The 15,687-nt window shown below is 41.6% G+C and overlaps 1 protein-coding gene across 4 annotated transcripts in view; it reads left to right on the forward strand.

The window, feature by feature from the left end:
• The window catches only part of LOC127569991 (proteolipid protein DM gamma), a 145,624-nt gene that overhangs the window by 69,147 nt on the left and 60,790 nt on the right, over positions 1-15,687 (forward strand). The window contains exon 1 of one of the 4 annotated variants that reach the window (XM_052015140.1): positions 11,012-11,433. The exons of 2 other annotated variants lie outside the window; for them this stretch is intronic. In XM_052015140.1, coding sequence (XP_051871100.1) covers positions 11,370-11,433 — 64 coding nt within the window. In that variant the 5' untranslated portion in view covers positions 11,012-11,369. Of the gene's footprint in view, positions 1-11,011; positions 11,434-15,687 lie in introns of those variants that run through there. One more of the 4 variants, XM_052015142.1, reaches the window with a different exon arrangement.

Raw genomic sequence — 15,687 nt, forward strand, 5'->3', positions numbered from 1 at the left:
ACCATGGAGAGGGGTTGGGATGATGATTGATGGGGTGGGAAGCTAGATTAGTGAAAAGGGCTGAAGGCATCGGAAAGCAGTGGTCAAATTTGCAGGAGAAAGGAGGCCAGGAGTGATCACTGAGAACGTGCAGGGACAACAGAGCTTACTCTCTTGTGGGAGGCACAATGGCACAGCAGTTAGTGCTGCTGCCTCACGGCTCCAGCGATGCAAGCTTGACCCTGACCTTGGGTGCTGTCTTTGCTGAGTTTGCACGCTCTCCCTGTGAGATGTGCTGGTAGGCTAATTGGTGACTGTAAATAACCGGTGCTGTAGGTAAGTGGCAAAAGAACCAAAGGGGAGTTGATGGGCATGTGAGAGAGAGAATAAGTTGCAGACCCGCAGGGAAATGTGGAGAAGGGAAAATGGGATTGCTGTGCAATAGCTGGCATGGTTACAGTGGGTCAAATGGCTGCATGCTGTGTCATAATAAATAGGTCATAAGCGGGTAATTGCAATGCAATTTGAATAATTTCCAACTGTAGTGAACTGTTGAGTCTGTCTGGGTGCTAAGTAGAATTGGGTCCCAGATTTTAGTGCATCTGGGCAAGTATACGTAGCAGCAAAGCCACAAAGGATTATAATTGGAAGGTTCTGTAGGGGTAATTGCATAGTTCACCATGCCTCACCCAGAGACACTTTCGGGTTGTTCTTTGAGCTCAGTGGATATTAATGATTTTTTGAAGATAATTGTACAAAAATTGCATCAAATTGAACCATACAGCAGAAAATTAAGAACAAGTTTTCTAACCTAAAGGCCTTTATTTAGAAAATGTGAATACTGACCTAAGTGTGTCACAAATTAGATTGTTGTCGGAACAGAAAAGGAGAAAGGTACCATTCTAAATATTGAAATGCTCCTTGCATGATCATGACATCAATTGGAAAAGAAAACTTCTTTGGAGCTCTATAACTGACTGTAAATGTAAGCATGCTGTTGAGAAGACGACTAACAAAATAACAACAAAGTGCAGAAAACATTAGGAAGATTCCCCTTCAAAGTAATATGCTCCCACACATAATCACTTGCAGCATCCCTCTGCAGTAGAAGTAAATTATCACATCTCTCTCTTGGGTTGCAATATTCACTTCAGCCAATTAATTTTGTTATATGTTCAAACTGCATTGTGGCATTGGCCTGTGAACTGAAAAAAAACCCTTTAAAAACAAATTTGGCAGATTGCTGTGTTTCACTCCTAACAATTCTGCCACAGATAATGAAGGGATAACTCTGCTGTAGGATCAGAGATGTAGTTTTATGATCTATAGTGCCATGGTTCATCTTGTAGAACTAAAATCCTAAATGGTGCATTTGTTTCAGAATATTTCATAAAATTCATTCCAATTGCAGTGCCTATTCAACTCTAATGACAGTGGGAATGGGACAGATGGGATTGCTGTACCAGCATAGACTCAATGGGCCAAATGGCCTATAGCAATTCCATGAGTTTATGACCAGTTTATCCTCTTCACCCTGGGGAAGATCTTTGCAGGAAAGGACAGCTCATCTGCACGTACCTCAGAACACTCCACCATGAATGACTTCTTTCTGAGATGACCAGACCTGCATCATCAAGAACAGCCACCTTTAACCATGCACTAGTTGCAGGCCTCTTAACCATGTCGCTATGAGCCTCTAACTATTCATCAATCATTGACTATGGTTGTGCACCAATCAATATCTCTAATCATTCGCCAATCATTATCTATAGCCATGCACCAAGTGCACGTTACTAATCAAGCTCCAATCACTTGCAGAGATTGTTGGCATGCCTCCAGTGGAGGCAGCCAGCAATGGTAAGCAATCAGACAGGATGCAAATAGGGCCATTTGTTGTGCACCAAGAGGTCAGATCATGGCTTGTCTGCATCTTAATTCTGATCATCCTCTTTAGTTGCAAAAACCTTAATAACTTTACCAGACAAAAATCTACCAATTTTAGTTTTGACATCTCCATTTGAGCCCCAGATTCAACAGCTTTTTCCAGGGAGAGAGTTTCAGATTTCTTCCACGCTCTGTGTGAAGGTTGCTGAATTATCCACCTCCCCCCCTCATCCCGGCACAAATTGGAACAAGGCTCTAGGGTGCTGGGAGCGTGACCTCTTTGAATAGACGTCTAATGTGCCCAGACAGGGAAAGCACAGAGTGAGGACTCGAGGCACAGAAACTTCACACAGCTTAATTTCTCTCATCACTGAGATTCACAGAGCTGTGGGTCAGTGGTGACCAGTTGCTGAATCAGTTTATCCAGTGGCCTAACCCTTGACTCCTCCTGCTGTGTATATTGGTGATGTTGCTGGAAGTCAATAATTGGAGCCTTATGTGTTCAGCTTTGAGTTATTCTGAGAAACACAGTAAACTTAGACAAGGGAAGTGTGGTGTGCTTAACTTCAAATAAACCCCCAAAGCTTTATTTGTACCAAGTGTCTGACAAGAATCCTGTTTTGCACTGAATCATTTTTAAAGCTCCTTGTTCTGTGTCACCGAAACAAAAATTAAAGTTCCATAAAATCAATGGCAAAAATTATCCTACAGGATTAATAATTATCATAATGACCCAGTCCACCCATCAAACAATGTACATTTATCCTTTCTTTATTATTCTGAGTATTTTTGTTGATAGTTTGGCATATAAAATCATATCACTTTGTCATAGATAATTAAATTGTTTATTCATCTAAATTAATACCTCTCTGTAGATTTATTGACTAATCTCACTGATTGTACTTTGGATAAATGTGCAAATTAATTTTAATCTGTAGTTTGGAACACTTGTTAAGCGTCTTTAATGCTCGTTCATCATTGCAAAATAGGCAGGGTTTTAATGCGTTCTTTTAATTGATGTGCTTGTTAAGTTCTGCATGGCTCATTTTACAGGCAGTTACCATGGCAATTCATGGTTTTTTTTTAGGTAATAAAAGATATCTTGCATTTTGGGTTACTCGAGGTGCATTTGAAAAATAGTTTCTCAATTAACCCTCGTGTGTTGAACTCTGTTATTTTAACACAAATTAACTCACTACGTGAACTGAAGCTTCTAAGTTGCTGAAAGCCTGTGTAATTCAAAATGGTGTGAAATCTTGCAAAGAAGCTCTGTAGTGTGGGGGTGGGGGAAGGTGGTAGTTTCTCCTCCTATGCCAGTCTGGATGGATTTGGATTGGAGGCATTTAATTCTCTGTACGTGGGCTTCGCATTTTGGACTCAGTTGGGGAACAGTGGGTTCCCTCTTTCTCCTCTGTGCACACTAGTGTTGTTAAAGCAGGTTTCTACCTCCTTGTGCCCTTTTCTGTGCATTGAAGAAAACGAATCAAACAAAATATGCAGAGATGAATGCCTGCACCAGCTTCCTCCTTGGGTTTTGAACTGCAGTTACCCCAGTAATTTTCCTTCTTTTTGTTCCCTTGTCACGGCTGAGATATGAATGATGATGAAGGAGAGCACAATGGGAGAGGCTCTCTGTGGTGAGTCTCCGCTGTTGTCTCCCATTATCTATTCAGAGCGGGGATGAATAGATCTGAAGAGTCCATTCACCCATGAAGACCCAGGGCCGCCAAACTGCCCCAAGGCGAGCAGTTTCTCATGGGTAGCATCGACGGGAAGAGCTGGCCTGTTGCTGCTACGCAGATTAATGCTCACTGAAAAATCATGAGAGCGCCGAAACAGATGAGGGTTGAAAACTAATGGCACATGTGTTTGTGATTCCAGTGGTGTCCTATTTCCACTGTTGCTCAGTGTAACTGTCTCTCTTGTAGTTCCTGTACGTGATTCAAATGCTGGATAATTTAAAAATGCTTTCAAAATTGCTGAGGTGCAGTACTAAAGATGTGATTTGGGTTACGTTCACTGCTGAATCTGACAAAGCCACATTGCAATCTGTTGTGAAAAACAAAAATAAATATTACAGCATATAGAGTTTACTTCTAACGAATAGATAATTGGCAGAGAGTGGTGTTGAATGATTTTTTTTTCTCTCTGACTGAAGTGGTGTATGCAGTGGGGCCCCAGGGGGTTGCTGTTAATGCCCCTGCTTTTCTTGTTTAATATATACAAAATAGTTTGTGAAAAATATTAAACTTTACCGAATAATAAGAAGCAAACTGACGAAGTGAGTCAACAGTTCAGTTTAGTGCAAGATGATGTGTTTTCTGAGAAGCAGCATTTCGAGTAAGTAAGATCTAAATGGTGCAACAAACAATCTGCTGGAGGAACCCATTGGGTCGAGTAGCATCTGTGGAGGAAAGGAAATGTCGATGATTCGGGTCAAAATCCTGCATCTGTCTGGTGTAGAACCATCATAGGTGTGTTGGGCCAAATGGTCTTCTTCCCGCTATAAGATTGTAATGTACCTTGGGAAAAGAGTGCCAACTTTGTATATTGTGAGAGGGCCACTTGCATCATGCATTGAGCTGCAGATCCACTGCTTTCTCTTCTCCCCTTCCCCTTTGAGGTTGACTTGTATCCTCCTGTACCACAAGTGCAGATAGTCAGCGTGCTTTCAGGCTTCTGCTGATCTGAGTTTGATTGGTTAAGCAATGGATAAGAAGTAGGGTCCCATGCTTGTCTAAATATTAAGTGCCCACAGCAATGGACTGAAGTGCCCTGTTCATATTGCGCTGAATTAAGGATTTTACCCAGCTTTTTATTTTCAGCTTAAAGTCTAATGTGGGCAGCATCTTGTCAGATGTGGTCAGCCGCTGGAATCCAATGTACCACCAACTCATCTACTGAGCATTTGAGGAAGCAGTGGTCATCAATGGATCAATATAGTGACGGAGAGTTTCTAACTTTTCCAGTTCACACAAAGGTCTTTGACGAGAAGAACTAACTTTGCAGATGCTGGAACCGGAAAATGCTGGAAATACTTAGTGGCTCATCAATATCATTGACTGTTTCTCTCCACATAGATGTTGCCTGACCTGCTGGGTAATCCCAACATTTTATTTTGGGTTTCCAACATCTGCATTCTTCGCTTTTCGATTAGTGACAGCAAATTGATTCCAGCTATCGATGTTGGAATTGAAAGAGGCAAAGGTTTTACAGGGAGCAACCTTTACCTTCACCATTTGAGTGGTGACCCAGCAGAGCAAATCCCTGACCTTTTGTGAAGTCAGTCTGACTTTTGTCCATTCGAGATCAGTGGATTCCACATTGTGCAGGTTACATGCTGAGGAGCCCTCTGTCAAGTCAGGAGAAAATCACCCCACTCACCTTGAAATAAATTCCATTTCACCTGTGTAAGATAAAATCATTTTCAGATAGTTATGAAGAATTCTAACCTGTCTATTGAGTGGTTGGTTTGACTTTTTATATAAACAAAGCAGCTATTTTCAGTGTAAAGGAATATAGAGTAGCAGAAAAAATTAACACCTTAAGATATAACTTAAGTGGTTTCATTTTTGGGGTCAGTGGGAGAAGTGACTGTATTTGTAGTTCTGTTGTTTTTCCACTTCCCACCCCCACCCCTCCCTTTTTATTTCCGTACAATTTACATCCATCATTTTCCTGGGCTACTTGTCTCAATTAGGGGCCACAGCTGATTTCTTGTAGTTGTCATGGTCCTTTTTTGATCAATTTTAACACAATGTAGATATGAGCACAAGTTGGCACCAACTCATTACTTGCCCACATCTAGCCTCTGACCTGAGATATAGTCATTTCCTGTAAATATTAAAAATAATCATCAAATTCACGCCTGACTGATGATTACATGTTGGAGTTTGTGAGGGGTATTCTATGTGTGCTTATGCAAATCAGCAAGGAGTGCTTTAGAGCTGAAATGAATCACTTAACAAAGCCTATTCATGTATCTCAGTACACATGAAAATAATTAGTGGTAGAGGATTTCAGTTTATTATAACATAGAGAGTATTATCGACGTCAAACAGTAAGAGTGATTTGCCCTCCCCAAGTTGCCATTTGTTATGGAAAACTGAAGGCTGATTAGGCAGAATATAAAACTTTATCTTATAATTAAGTGAAAATGCATCACATCTCAGCAGAAACGTGTGAGTGGTCAGCACAAAAAGAACTTAATTGAAACAGGTCACTTGCAGCTGTGCAGACTTGTTGGAAAATCAAGAGCAAACGTAGAGCACATGAGCTGAGTTAAGCCAATGCAGGAAGAAGTGAACAGGCAGTGACAGAGAGCTGGGATGGACAAGGTAAACATCTCTCTATGTACTGCAGTGACAGGAATGATGGCTGGGGCCCTTTGATATGTATTTACATGAAATGCTGGTTTATAATGCATTTCAAATTATTGATGGTATCCTGGATACCAGAAGAAAGTAACATCTGCTGCAGATGTATTGCACCTTGCTAGCGGTTAGTAATTTACATGTTCATATTATTGTTCCATCAGTTCACTTGATAAATTAGAACAAGATCTTCTATTTGTCACGGCACTGAAGGAGAGTTTATACGGCTCTTAGGGGAGTAATCTCATCATTGTCATTGCCCCTCTTCTTGCTTCCTTGTACCCCTGCAACCTATTCTCTCCCAGGTGCCTGTCAACTCCCCTTTGCTTTTTTCCCTCAAGGGGTGAGGTGTATTTGCTGTGGCCAATTAAACTACCAGCAGATCTTTAGGGTGCGGGAGGATATTGAAACCCGTACAGTTACAGAAGGAATGTGCAAACTCCGCACCTGAGATTAGGATCGAATCTGGGTCCCTGGAGTGGTGAGTGCAGCTTGCAGTAACTGCTGTGCCACAGTGCTGCCCACCAGAGTTTGTCCCTCTCCGTTGCTGGTGGAAGACTTGAGAAAGGCCCTGTAGAGGCACAAGGACATAGCTGGTAGCCAGGGAAATGATTCAAATCCAGGTTTTCTGTTCAGTCAATGGCATATTGCCAAGACTTGGCTGTCAGTGCCGGTGAAGATGCTCCCAAGGCTGTCTGGAGCTCTGAGAGTAATTCTAAATGCAGAAGCTGAAATTTTTGAGATCAGAAAACAGGAACTTGTCCATTTTCCACCCTTGGCTAGCTAAATAATGCTTTATAAATGATCGGTTTGCAGTGGGAAAATTTGATTCTTGCTATGACTGCTCAAACATGAAATGATCACTTTGGTGTGGATTGTTTGGCACTTGTGAAGCATTAGTTCAGTGCTTTTCTCTTCAGGAGAGTGAAGGCAACATTTGTCTTTATTGAAGAAAGTCATGCATGTTACTTCGTGTCTTGGGAATGAGACCTGGCTGAAATAAGGAGGATCTGTTGAATAGGTGGAGAGCATAGGGAAGGAGGTGTGCACAATTTGTTCGCCTTATCTGGTTTCGGCGTACTGCCTCAGGCACCTTAAGGCATTTTAGGCAAGGACCAAGTGTCACTGCATGCTGAGGTTCGACCTGTCTCCAGGGCTGCAAAGGATGGGTCTGGCCTCAGTGCTGCACAATGTTCTATTCCACGGACCTTGCCACACCACCTGACCTTTGCAGAAAAGTGTCTGCAGAAAACCACTTTTGACCACAAGTCCATCATTGTAAGAGAATGTATTTGATTTGATGATGCAACAAATGTAAAGAAAGATGTGTACTGATTTTTTGTTTTGAAATTTAAAACAACTTGGTGTATAAGAGTGAGGCACGGTGAGCTTGCCCAGTTTGAAAGCAGTTCAGAAGTGTCCATTAACACCATGGCCAGTTAAATCCTAAGTTGACTAACTGTGGGGTCAGTAAATGGTGCTGTGCAATGTGTGCTTCCTTTTATTATCTTTCACCTTGATCAGAATGTATTTCAAGGATGTTCGTAAAGGTTAGTGAAGTCATTTTTTAGCACAAGTTTATGTAGCAAGTGAAGACTAGAGACCAGTTATTTAATCCATGTGCCCATGCTAGTACATGAAGTTGTCCAGGGAGGATTATTGGAAACGCAAGTGGCTCATGAGTAGAAGGCACCACTGGAGACGTATAGCTATTGAACATAGCCATGGAGAACAATAGATTGGTGGACTGTGTCACTAGAGTTGGCACAATATAGGTGAGAGATAAAAATGCAAGCATCGAAGCAGAATACTAAGGCTGCTTCTGTGTAATAACCGTAATACTGAACAGTTGTCCTGTTGTTATTGTACTGATGTCAGAGAAAGCATAATCAGCATAGAGACAGATTTTGGAGAATACATCAGTTTAGAGGTGCTAGAGAACACATTTCCATTGGCAATTGCGAGGGCACTCAATGTAGGAAAAGGAACCATCCTTCACTATTCTCCATTAACCGCAACAATATTATTTCAGCAGACAATTTCATTTTTAACTTTGTAGGGTGTAGACTAAAGACCAGGGTGTTGCAATTAGTGATGAAGTGACAGCACTTAACTGTTGACATGGCAGAAAACTGCCCATGGAGATGCAGTGATCCCTGCAGCTTCCATTTTACCTTTCTGAATGTGTCAACTGTTAGGTGTCAACTGTTAGGTGTCAACTGAGGATCCAGCAGCAGGGATCCTCAACAGTAAACCAGAAAGGAAAAAGCTCAGTTTTTAACTAATATACATATAATAACACAGCAAAAAATAAATATTGGGGCATAAGAATAATTACAGTAGTTACTAAAACCATAAGTATTTAATAATACAAATATTGCTTTAATCATATTTTGAAATATTTACGTAAGGGAATTACAATCTGACACCTAGAATTTTTTTTTAAGGATGAAGTAGTTGACAGGTAGTAAATCTGATTTAGCATGCCGTTATAACTCGCTTGCACCTTATGCAGCAGAGCATAACGTTCCACACCAAAAGCTCTGTTATCCGACAGGATGTGCCAGGAGACTCTCTGTTGGCCTGTGCACTCCCTTTGAGCTATCCTGATGTCAGCCCAGGCACTGCCCCAACATCGGAATGGATGCTCCCTCTAAAGTGCTGGTTAATGGGCACACCGGTTAGTTAAGTGCCAGATGACCCAGTTGGCTCGTGCACTAGTCATTAAAAACAGAACTATTTCAATGAGATGATTTTATGATGCCATCCCTGTGGGATACAGGAGCAAGGGAACATAGGTACATATAACACCTCGTGTCTACTTGTCATTCCAGTAAGATCGTAGCTTTTAGCCTCAACTTCATTTTCCTGCCTGAGTTCCATAGCCTGCAATTCTCCTAGGGTCCAAAAATTTAACTCAGCAGTGAATGTACTTAGTGACTCGGCATTTATGATAGAAAATCTCAAAGTTTCATAAATCTCATCTCAGTCATAAGCAGTGTATCCCTGTATCCCCTATTCTTAGTCTCTCTTACCAGCGCAAACCTCTTCACATCCTCCAGCTTCTGCGAACTGCTGGTCCTGAAGTGCTGCAGGGGAACCATGTTATAAGTTGCAATATTTCATTGACCAGCTCTGTTGTCACTACTCCAACAGCAACAATAAGTTGGCCTCGCACACTGCCTTTAACAACTGGAGAGGGTCTGAAGACGTGAGTAAGCGTGTGGATGAAATGAGAGATTTTAGAGCAGGTTTTTAAAGGTGGAGAATATATTTTTAAAAAAAAAGGGGGGGGGAGTGATTTTAGATCCCTAGATGGTGGAAAGGGAGGAGATACATGGAAAGGTATTGCATCTCCTGTGGTTGCACGGGATGGTACCGTGAGAGGGTGTGGGTGGGGATGAAAGAGCAAACCCTAGCATCCCAGAGGGAATAGTCCCTTCAGAAGGCTGAAAAGGAAGTGATGGGGAAGATGCATCTGGTACTGACTTAGAGTGGAGGGCACCTACCTGACTTGGGTTTACGATACCAACCCTGAGACCTGTTCAACAGCCCCTCTTTGAGTCTGTGAGAGCCTCTTTTAATCACGCGTGGCCTGAATATGGCACAGGGTAAGCAAGTGCTGTCCATACACACGTAGCATCCAGTGCCTCTGTGCTTCAACACGTCAGACACACGGAGGACCCAGAAAGAAAGATGCAGCCTTCTTGCAGTTCCCACGGAGTGCCTGATTTTCAGTGACCTTTGCTTTTTTTTCATTGAAATTGATTGCTCAGCTTGTAAAAACATATCCCACATTTTAGAATTCTGTTTTTGCTCCCTCCTCGTATTTCAGATTTCATTCATCTCTTCATATTAACATCTCTCCTGATGTACCTACTACTATTCACCTCCCTTCACCCTCTCTCCAGCACCGTGTGTCATTCAGTCTCTTCTGGACTCCTGGATTCCACACTGTCAAACCATTCCTCTTAACGTAAACATAATGTGTGCATACTCCAATCTATAGAAATTGATCCAATGACTATAAATAATATTGCTATGAGACAATACAGAGATTAAAGGCCAACATTATTTCTAATCCAGGAGCATCAAAGGATTTATGCCCTGCTTGATTTCATTCATTTTAGAAGAGAACGGGGCCAAACTGAGTGGGTAAGAACCTGCATTCCACCAACCCATCTAGCAGGTTGGATTCCCCCCTCCCCCCCCCCCCCCCCCCCCACACACACAGTAAGTCTGCAGAATCCAAGGATGAAACCTTGGGATATTCCAAGGACATTGACAACCATAAAGCAGTGACATATTGAAGCATATTCAGTTAGTTCAGTTATTCTATTGAACACCTTCAGCTCCCTGGACACCAGTCCTCTAGCACAAGTATACCTTGTGGGTGTTACTGTGTAAAACCAGGACAGTGATTTGGGCATGAATATTTTGTGTTATTGTTCATCCATTTGTAAATATGTGAGCAATTAATGTTCTCTTTCAATCCTGAGCTTTAAAAAAAATTGCAAGGCTTCAAGGGAGAGTGAAGAGTAAAATTTTATTTTTCACCAAATCCTATCAGATGGAATTAATTAAGGCTGTTGTCTGGAAATTTAAAGCAAATTAAAATGCAGAGCGCGACTTAAGACCGCTCTTTGGGAAAAGTGGTCCTCTCATTGTGTGGTGACATGCATTCTCCCCAGAGACCAGTGCAGTGGGGTTTTTTCGGAGACTGCTGTGAGTAGATGGGGTCCCTTTTATTGTAGTGCACAAACTCTCTCACAGTCTAATCAGTCCATCCCTCTATTCTTTGTCATTTCATTTGGTGTGTTTAAGAGGAGAGTCAGAAATGTACTTTTAAACTTTAACTGGGCAGGAACTTGAGCAGAATTTTAATTCAGCAGTGCCGGTTTGCAAGTGGAGCCCTCTGTGACGTATGTGAGACCAGTCACTGGCAGGGATCTTCATGGACCAGTAAGTTGAGTAAAATCGGATCTGACAAGACCTCTGCATCTCTGGAAAGGACAGCGTTTACAAAAAGCAGCACTGCACAGCTCAATCACTGTTGCCGTGTGAGTTGAGGGTGAAAAAGGAAACAAAGAGACAGCGGGAAGTGTTGTCTCTGAATTTGTCTTTGTGTCTAGAATGAAGCCGGCCTTGGAAACTACAACCCCCGAAGACAATCGTGAACTAAGCCAAGAAAGCAAAGGTATTGTACTCTAAAGTCTCAGCTCTGCAATACCTTGGTGTGAAGAGGTTTTGCTCAGGGTGGGGTGTTAAACACTGCTCTGAATTTCACTGCTGCCATTTCTGTTGCTATTGCATTATCGTGCTTCATTGTTTTTTTAGAGATTAAATCAATTTTAAAATATGCCATTTTATCATATTTGGTTAGAAATTTCCATCTGCATTGTTATTGCGATGCCACTGACACACATTCACCAGATATTATGGTGGATAGGAAGTCAGATTTCAGGAGTGTTGGGGTGTTGTCGGTGATCGATGTGATAGAATTCAATGCTTCACCAGACTCGGTAAATCTAGTCCAGTCGTGCGGCTCTCACCAAAAGCCACCATCAGTGATTTAATGCTTTACCAGACAGTAATGGGATTCACTTGTCGGAATAAGTCTTTTCTAAATGGAGGTTGTCAGCACAGTGTTCATCATCATCAAAATGCACATTTGGAGAGACTAACCGTTTTAATTTAATGCAGTATAAAAGGTAATTCAGCCCCGACAGGGTTTAAGACCTGTTATCCTCTTGGGCTCGGCAGAATATGATCATGTACAAAAATGCTCTATAATTGCAAGATGTACTGCAAATAACTCTCCACCAGTTTGGGCTGACACAGCCCTACTTAAAGACATAAGATTTCCTTGCTGTTTTGGTCCATCTTCTTTGAACTTGAGATTTCCATAATTAAATCAATTATGGTCAGTACAAATGAAAAAGCCTCTTGCCTGGAAAATTGTGCAGCAAGTTATTTAGATTGCGTTGCTCAATAGAACTGTGGTTTTGCATAAATAGATGGCAATTACGGCTTTTCGCAGGAATACTTGTGTGAATTTGAACTGTCGACATGATGATCAAGTGTTTCAGCAGTGTAGGCTTTGGTTCAGATTCTGTGACAGACTGGAAAGGCTTTGTGTCAAATTTCACATTTGAAAGGGATTGGAATTGTATGCTTAGACTTTTTACCCCATTGTATTGAAATTGCTTTTACCAGTTAATTTTTTAAATGCAGTGAAAAGATGTGTGTGCTATTTCCCGATTAATGGCGGCAGAATTCAACAGAGTTTTCAAGGGGCCTTTGGCAAGGATACACTTAATCTCCTCCCATTTTGTACCTGGAGGTAGACATCATGTGTCTCAGCATTCCACAGTGGGAGTTAGAAGTCAGACCTTGAATGTCTGAACTGGATTGAATGGAACCATTCTTAGTTTTGAGTGACTTGTTCCCTTTTGCTGGTCCTTTAGTGATTTCTTTGGCCACTGGTCACTTGGGGAAGCATGTGTCTGAATTGGGAAAATCTGATGAGATAGGTTGAGACATTGAGGGCTCCAAACTACGGGCTTCATGACACATCTATTTCAGTGCAAAATGCAGCTCAAAATGGCAGGAACATGGGCCTTTAGGGAATTGAAATCTTGCATTCACGTGAAGGGTAATTATACTCATTGAGCCCTTAAGGAAATGTGAGGCTTCCACGAGCTTTGGAGAAGCAAGGCAGTGGAGGATGCACTATACCAGGTGCTCATCCCAAGACTGAGTGTATCTGAGCCTCGGATTCCACTGTCTGTAGGCTGATGTGCCAGGCAAACGAGGCAGGAAGATTCACTCCTGTTACATGATGGTGGGGTGGTGGTTGAATTACCAGATTAGTAGACTAGAGACCTTGGTGAATGAGTTATTTCAGATTAATAATCTGCACATCTTTAAAGCAAGCAAAAACTCATTGATGATGATATCTACAAAACAACTGGATAGTTAGAAAATGCATCTGGTTCATTCAGGCCGAAACGCGACTCCAGACACATTGATGTGGTTGACTCTAAGTGCCTCTTCAGTTAAGGTGGAACAGGGATGGGCAATAAATGAGAAAAACTATGATGCTGGAGGAACTCAGCAGACCAGGCAGCATCCGTGGAGAAAAGCAGGCAGTCAACATTTCGGGTCAGGAGGCAGTGCTCTTCTCCACGGATGCTGCCTGGCCTGTTGAGTTCTTCTAGCATCATAGTGTTTTTCATCTAGATTCCAGCATCTGCAGTCCTTTGTTTCTCTGATGGACAATAAATGCTGGTGATGTCCATGTCCTGTGAACTAATAAATTAAAGTTCACGGAACCTACCAGAGGCTGGGTCTGCACAATCACATGTCCACAGGCCATGCTTATTACCCTGGGATATCAAATGCAGGTGGTCCCTGTCTACTTTTCTTTGGGGAAGTTTTGGAAGTGGTGGGGGGGGGAGGCAGAAGAACATCAGTTTGAAACCTCCTCTAGCTGATGATGTGTAACAACTTAAGCTGTTGCTGCAAAACAGTTTAATTAACTGCAGAGTTCAGCTCTAAAGCCAAGCCCTATTTAAAGCCATTTTTGGAGGCTACCAACAGCATTATGATTTGTAGCATTCCATTGGTCTTCCAAATTACATAACCACACATTGGAATGAAAATCAGAAGCTATAAAATTGGGCCCCTCAAACTGGAGAAGGTTTTACATGTAACATTATTTTATTTGGGAGAAAAAGAATACTTGACCTGGATTCTTTTCAAAGAAAGAAAAATGATAGATAGTTTTTCTTTAAGAGGTGAATGCTGAATTGTTTGGTTTCATTGGGATTCAGGTAGAGGATAAAGATAGAATTGCAGGATTGTTGAAGCATAGAAGAAGGTCTTTCAAGCCATTGAGTCTTTGCCTGCCCTGGTAGAGAACCTTATTATTCTGGCTTCTGCCCTCTTCCTTTCCAGTCCTGATGAAGGGTCTTGACCCGAAACGTCAACTGTTTATTTCCCTCCATAGATGCTGCCTGACCTGCTGAGTTCCTCCAGCACTTTGTGTGTGTTGCTCCAGATTCCAGCATCTGCAGAATCCCTTGTGTATCTGTTATGTTTCCCTGGTCTTGCCTCATTGCCCTTTAACTTATTTTCCCTCAAGTTTCCATCCATCCCCTGTTTCTATCACCCTTACAGGCTTTGAGTTCCAAATGATAACTACCCCCTACATGAAAAGTTTCACCTCTTGGAAGCTTTGCCTAAAGTTTTAAATCTGTGAACTCTATTTATGAACATCTTGATTAAACAATGTGTGAAATACACCACTGCCTAGCATTATTTTCTATGTAAAGCAACGATAAGCAGTGTGAATTTTGCTAGTTGGCATTGACCTCTGGTCTGAGAAGTTATTCCATCAGATCTAGTCATGAAACAATTCACCAAAAATGAATTGTGCAAAGAACTGGACTCGCTGTAGGTGGACAAGGTGGACTACTCTTTTCAGCTAAAAGGAGGGTGCTTCAGAAAGCCAGTCCTGTTTCAAAGAAGTGCTGCAGCACAGCATCATGGCACAATTCTGTTTGATCTTCTTGTGGTCACAAGTGCAGATGGCTTGCGGAATGAGCTTTTCCAGCAGGAATCCATAAGGATCAAGTAGCCACAGTATTTCTTTTTTAAAAAATCATGCGGTAAACACCCACTCAGCCACAAAAAATTGGTTACCATTTCTGTGTGAGCTGACGACTTTAAGTCAGATGACTTTCTTATGTGAGAAATATAAATCTATTTAAAGGTTCAGATTACATCAGCCTTTCTTTGAAATTCCCCGGACTAAATACAATGTGAAATTGAATAAAATCATCTCCTCATCCTTTTTAATAGCTAGAAGTTCCTGCGCAAATTTATTTATTCCAGCTTTGAAAGAAACAACACTCAACAATGAAGGGGAGAGAATAATCTATGTTACAGCTCTCTTTCAACCAACTGTGTATTTTACAGAATATCTACTTTCAATTTACATTTATGGGTTTATTTTTGCTTTTCATCTCTAATTAATTCCAGCATTGGCTTAGATTCTAGGTCTCATTTCCCGTTGTTGGGTTGAAAAGGAGCAATGACTCTCGAGATTTGCATTGGACCCATGTGAATTTGATGCACCTTCAGGCTTGCTAGTGAAACTCAATGGATCCTTCAGACCAAGCACTGAATGTTAGTGCCTTCTCTCAAGGGAAGTCCAGAGAGCTGTCATCAACAGTGAACCTACATCTTCCCCAATCTTTCTGGGAAGTAGTTTGAACAGTTCCATATCATGGGCTTCATGGAGATCTTTCTAATGAAATGCATTTGCCCCAAGAGTGCAGATCTGGAGGTTGATCTGAACTGATCACAATCTAAACAGTTGAATTTTGGAATTCAAGACAGGGATTGATAGATATTTAGAAATTAAAGAATTGAGGGATTGGCATTA

Source organism: Pristis pectinata, chromosome 4 (genome assembly GCF_009764475.1).
Source record: "Pristis pectinata isolate sPriPec2 chromosome 4, sPriPec2.1.pri, whole genome shotgun sequence".
Lineage (NCBI taxonomy): Eukaryota > Metazoa > Chordata > Chondrichthyes > Rhinopristiformes > Pristidae > Pristis > Pristis pectinata.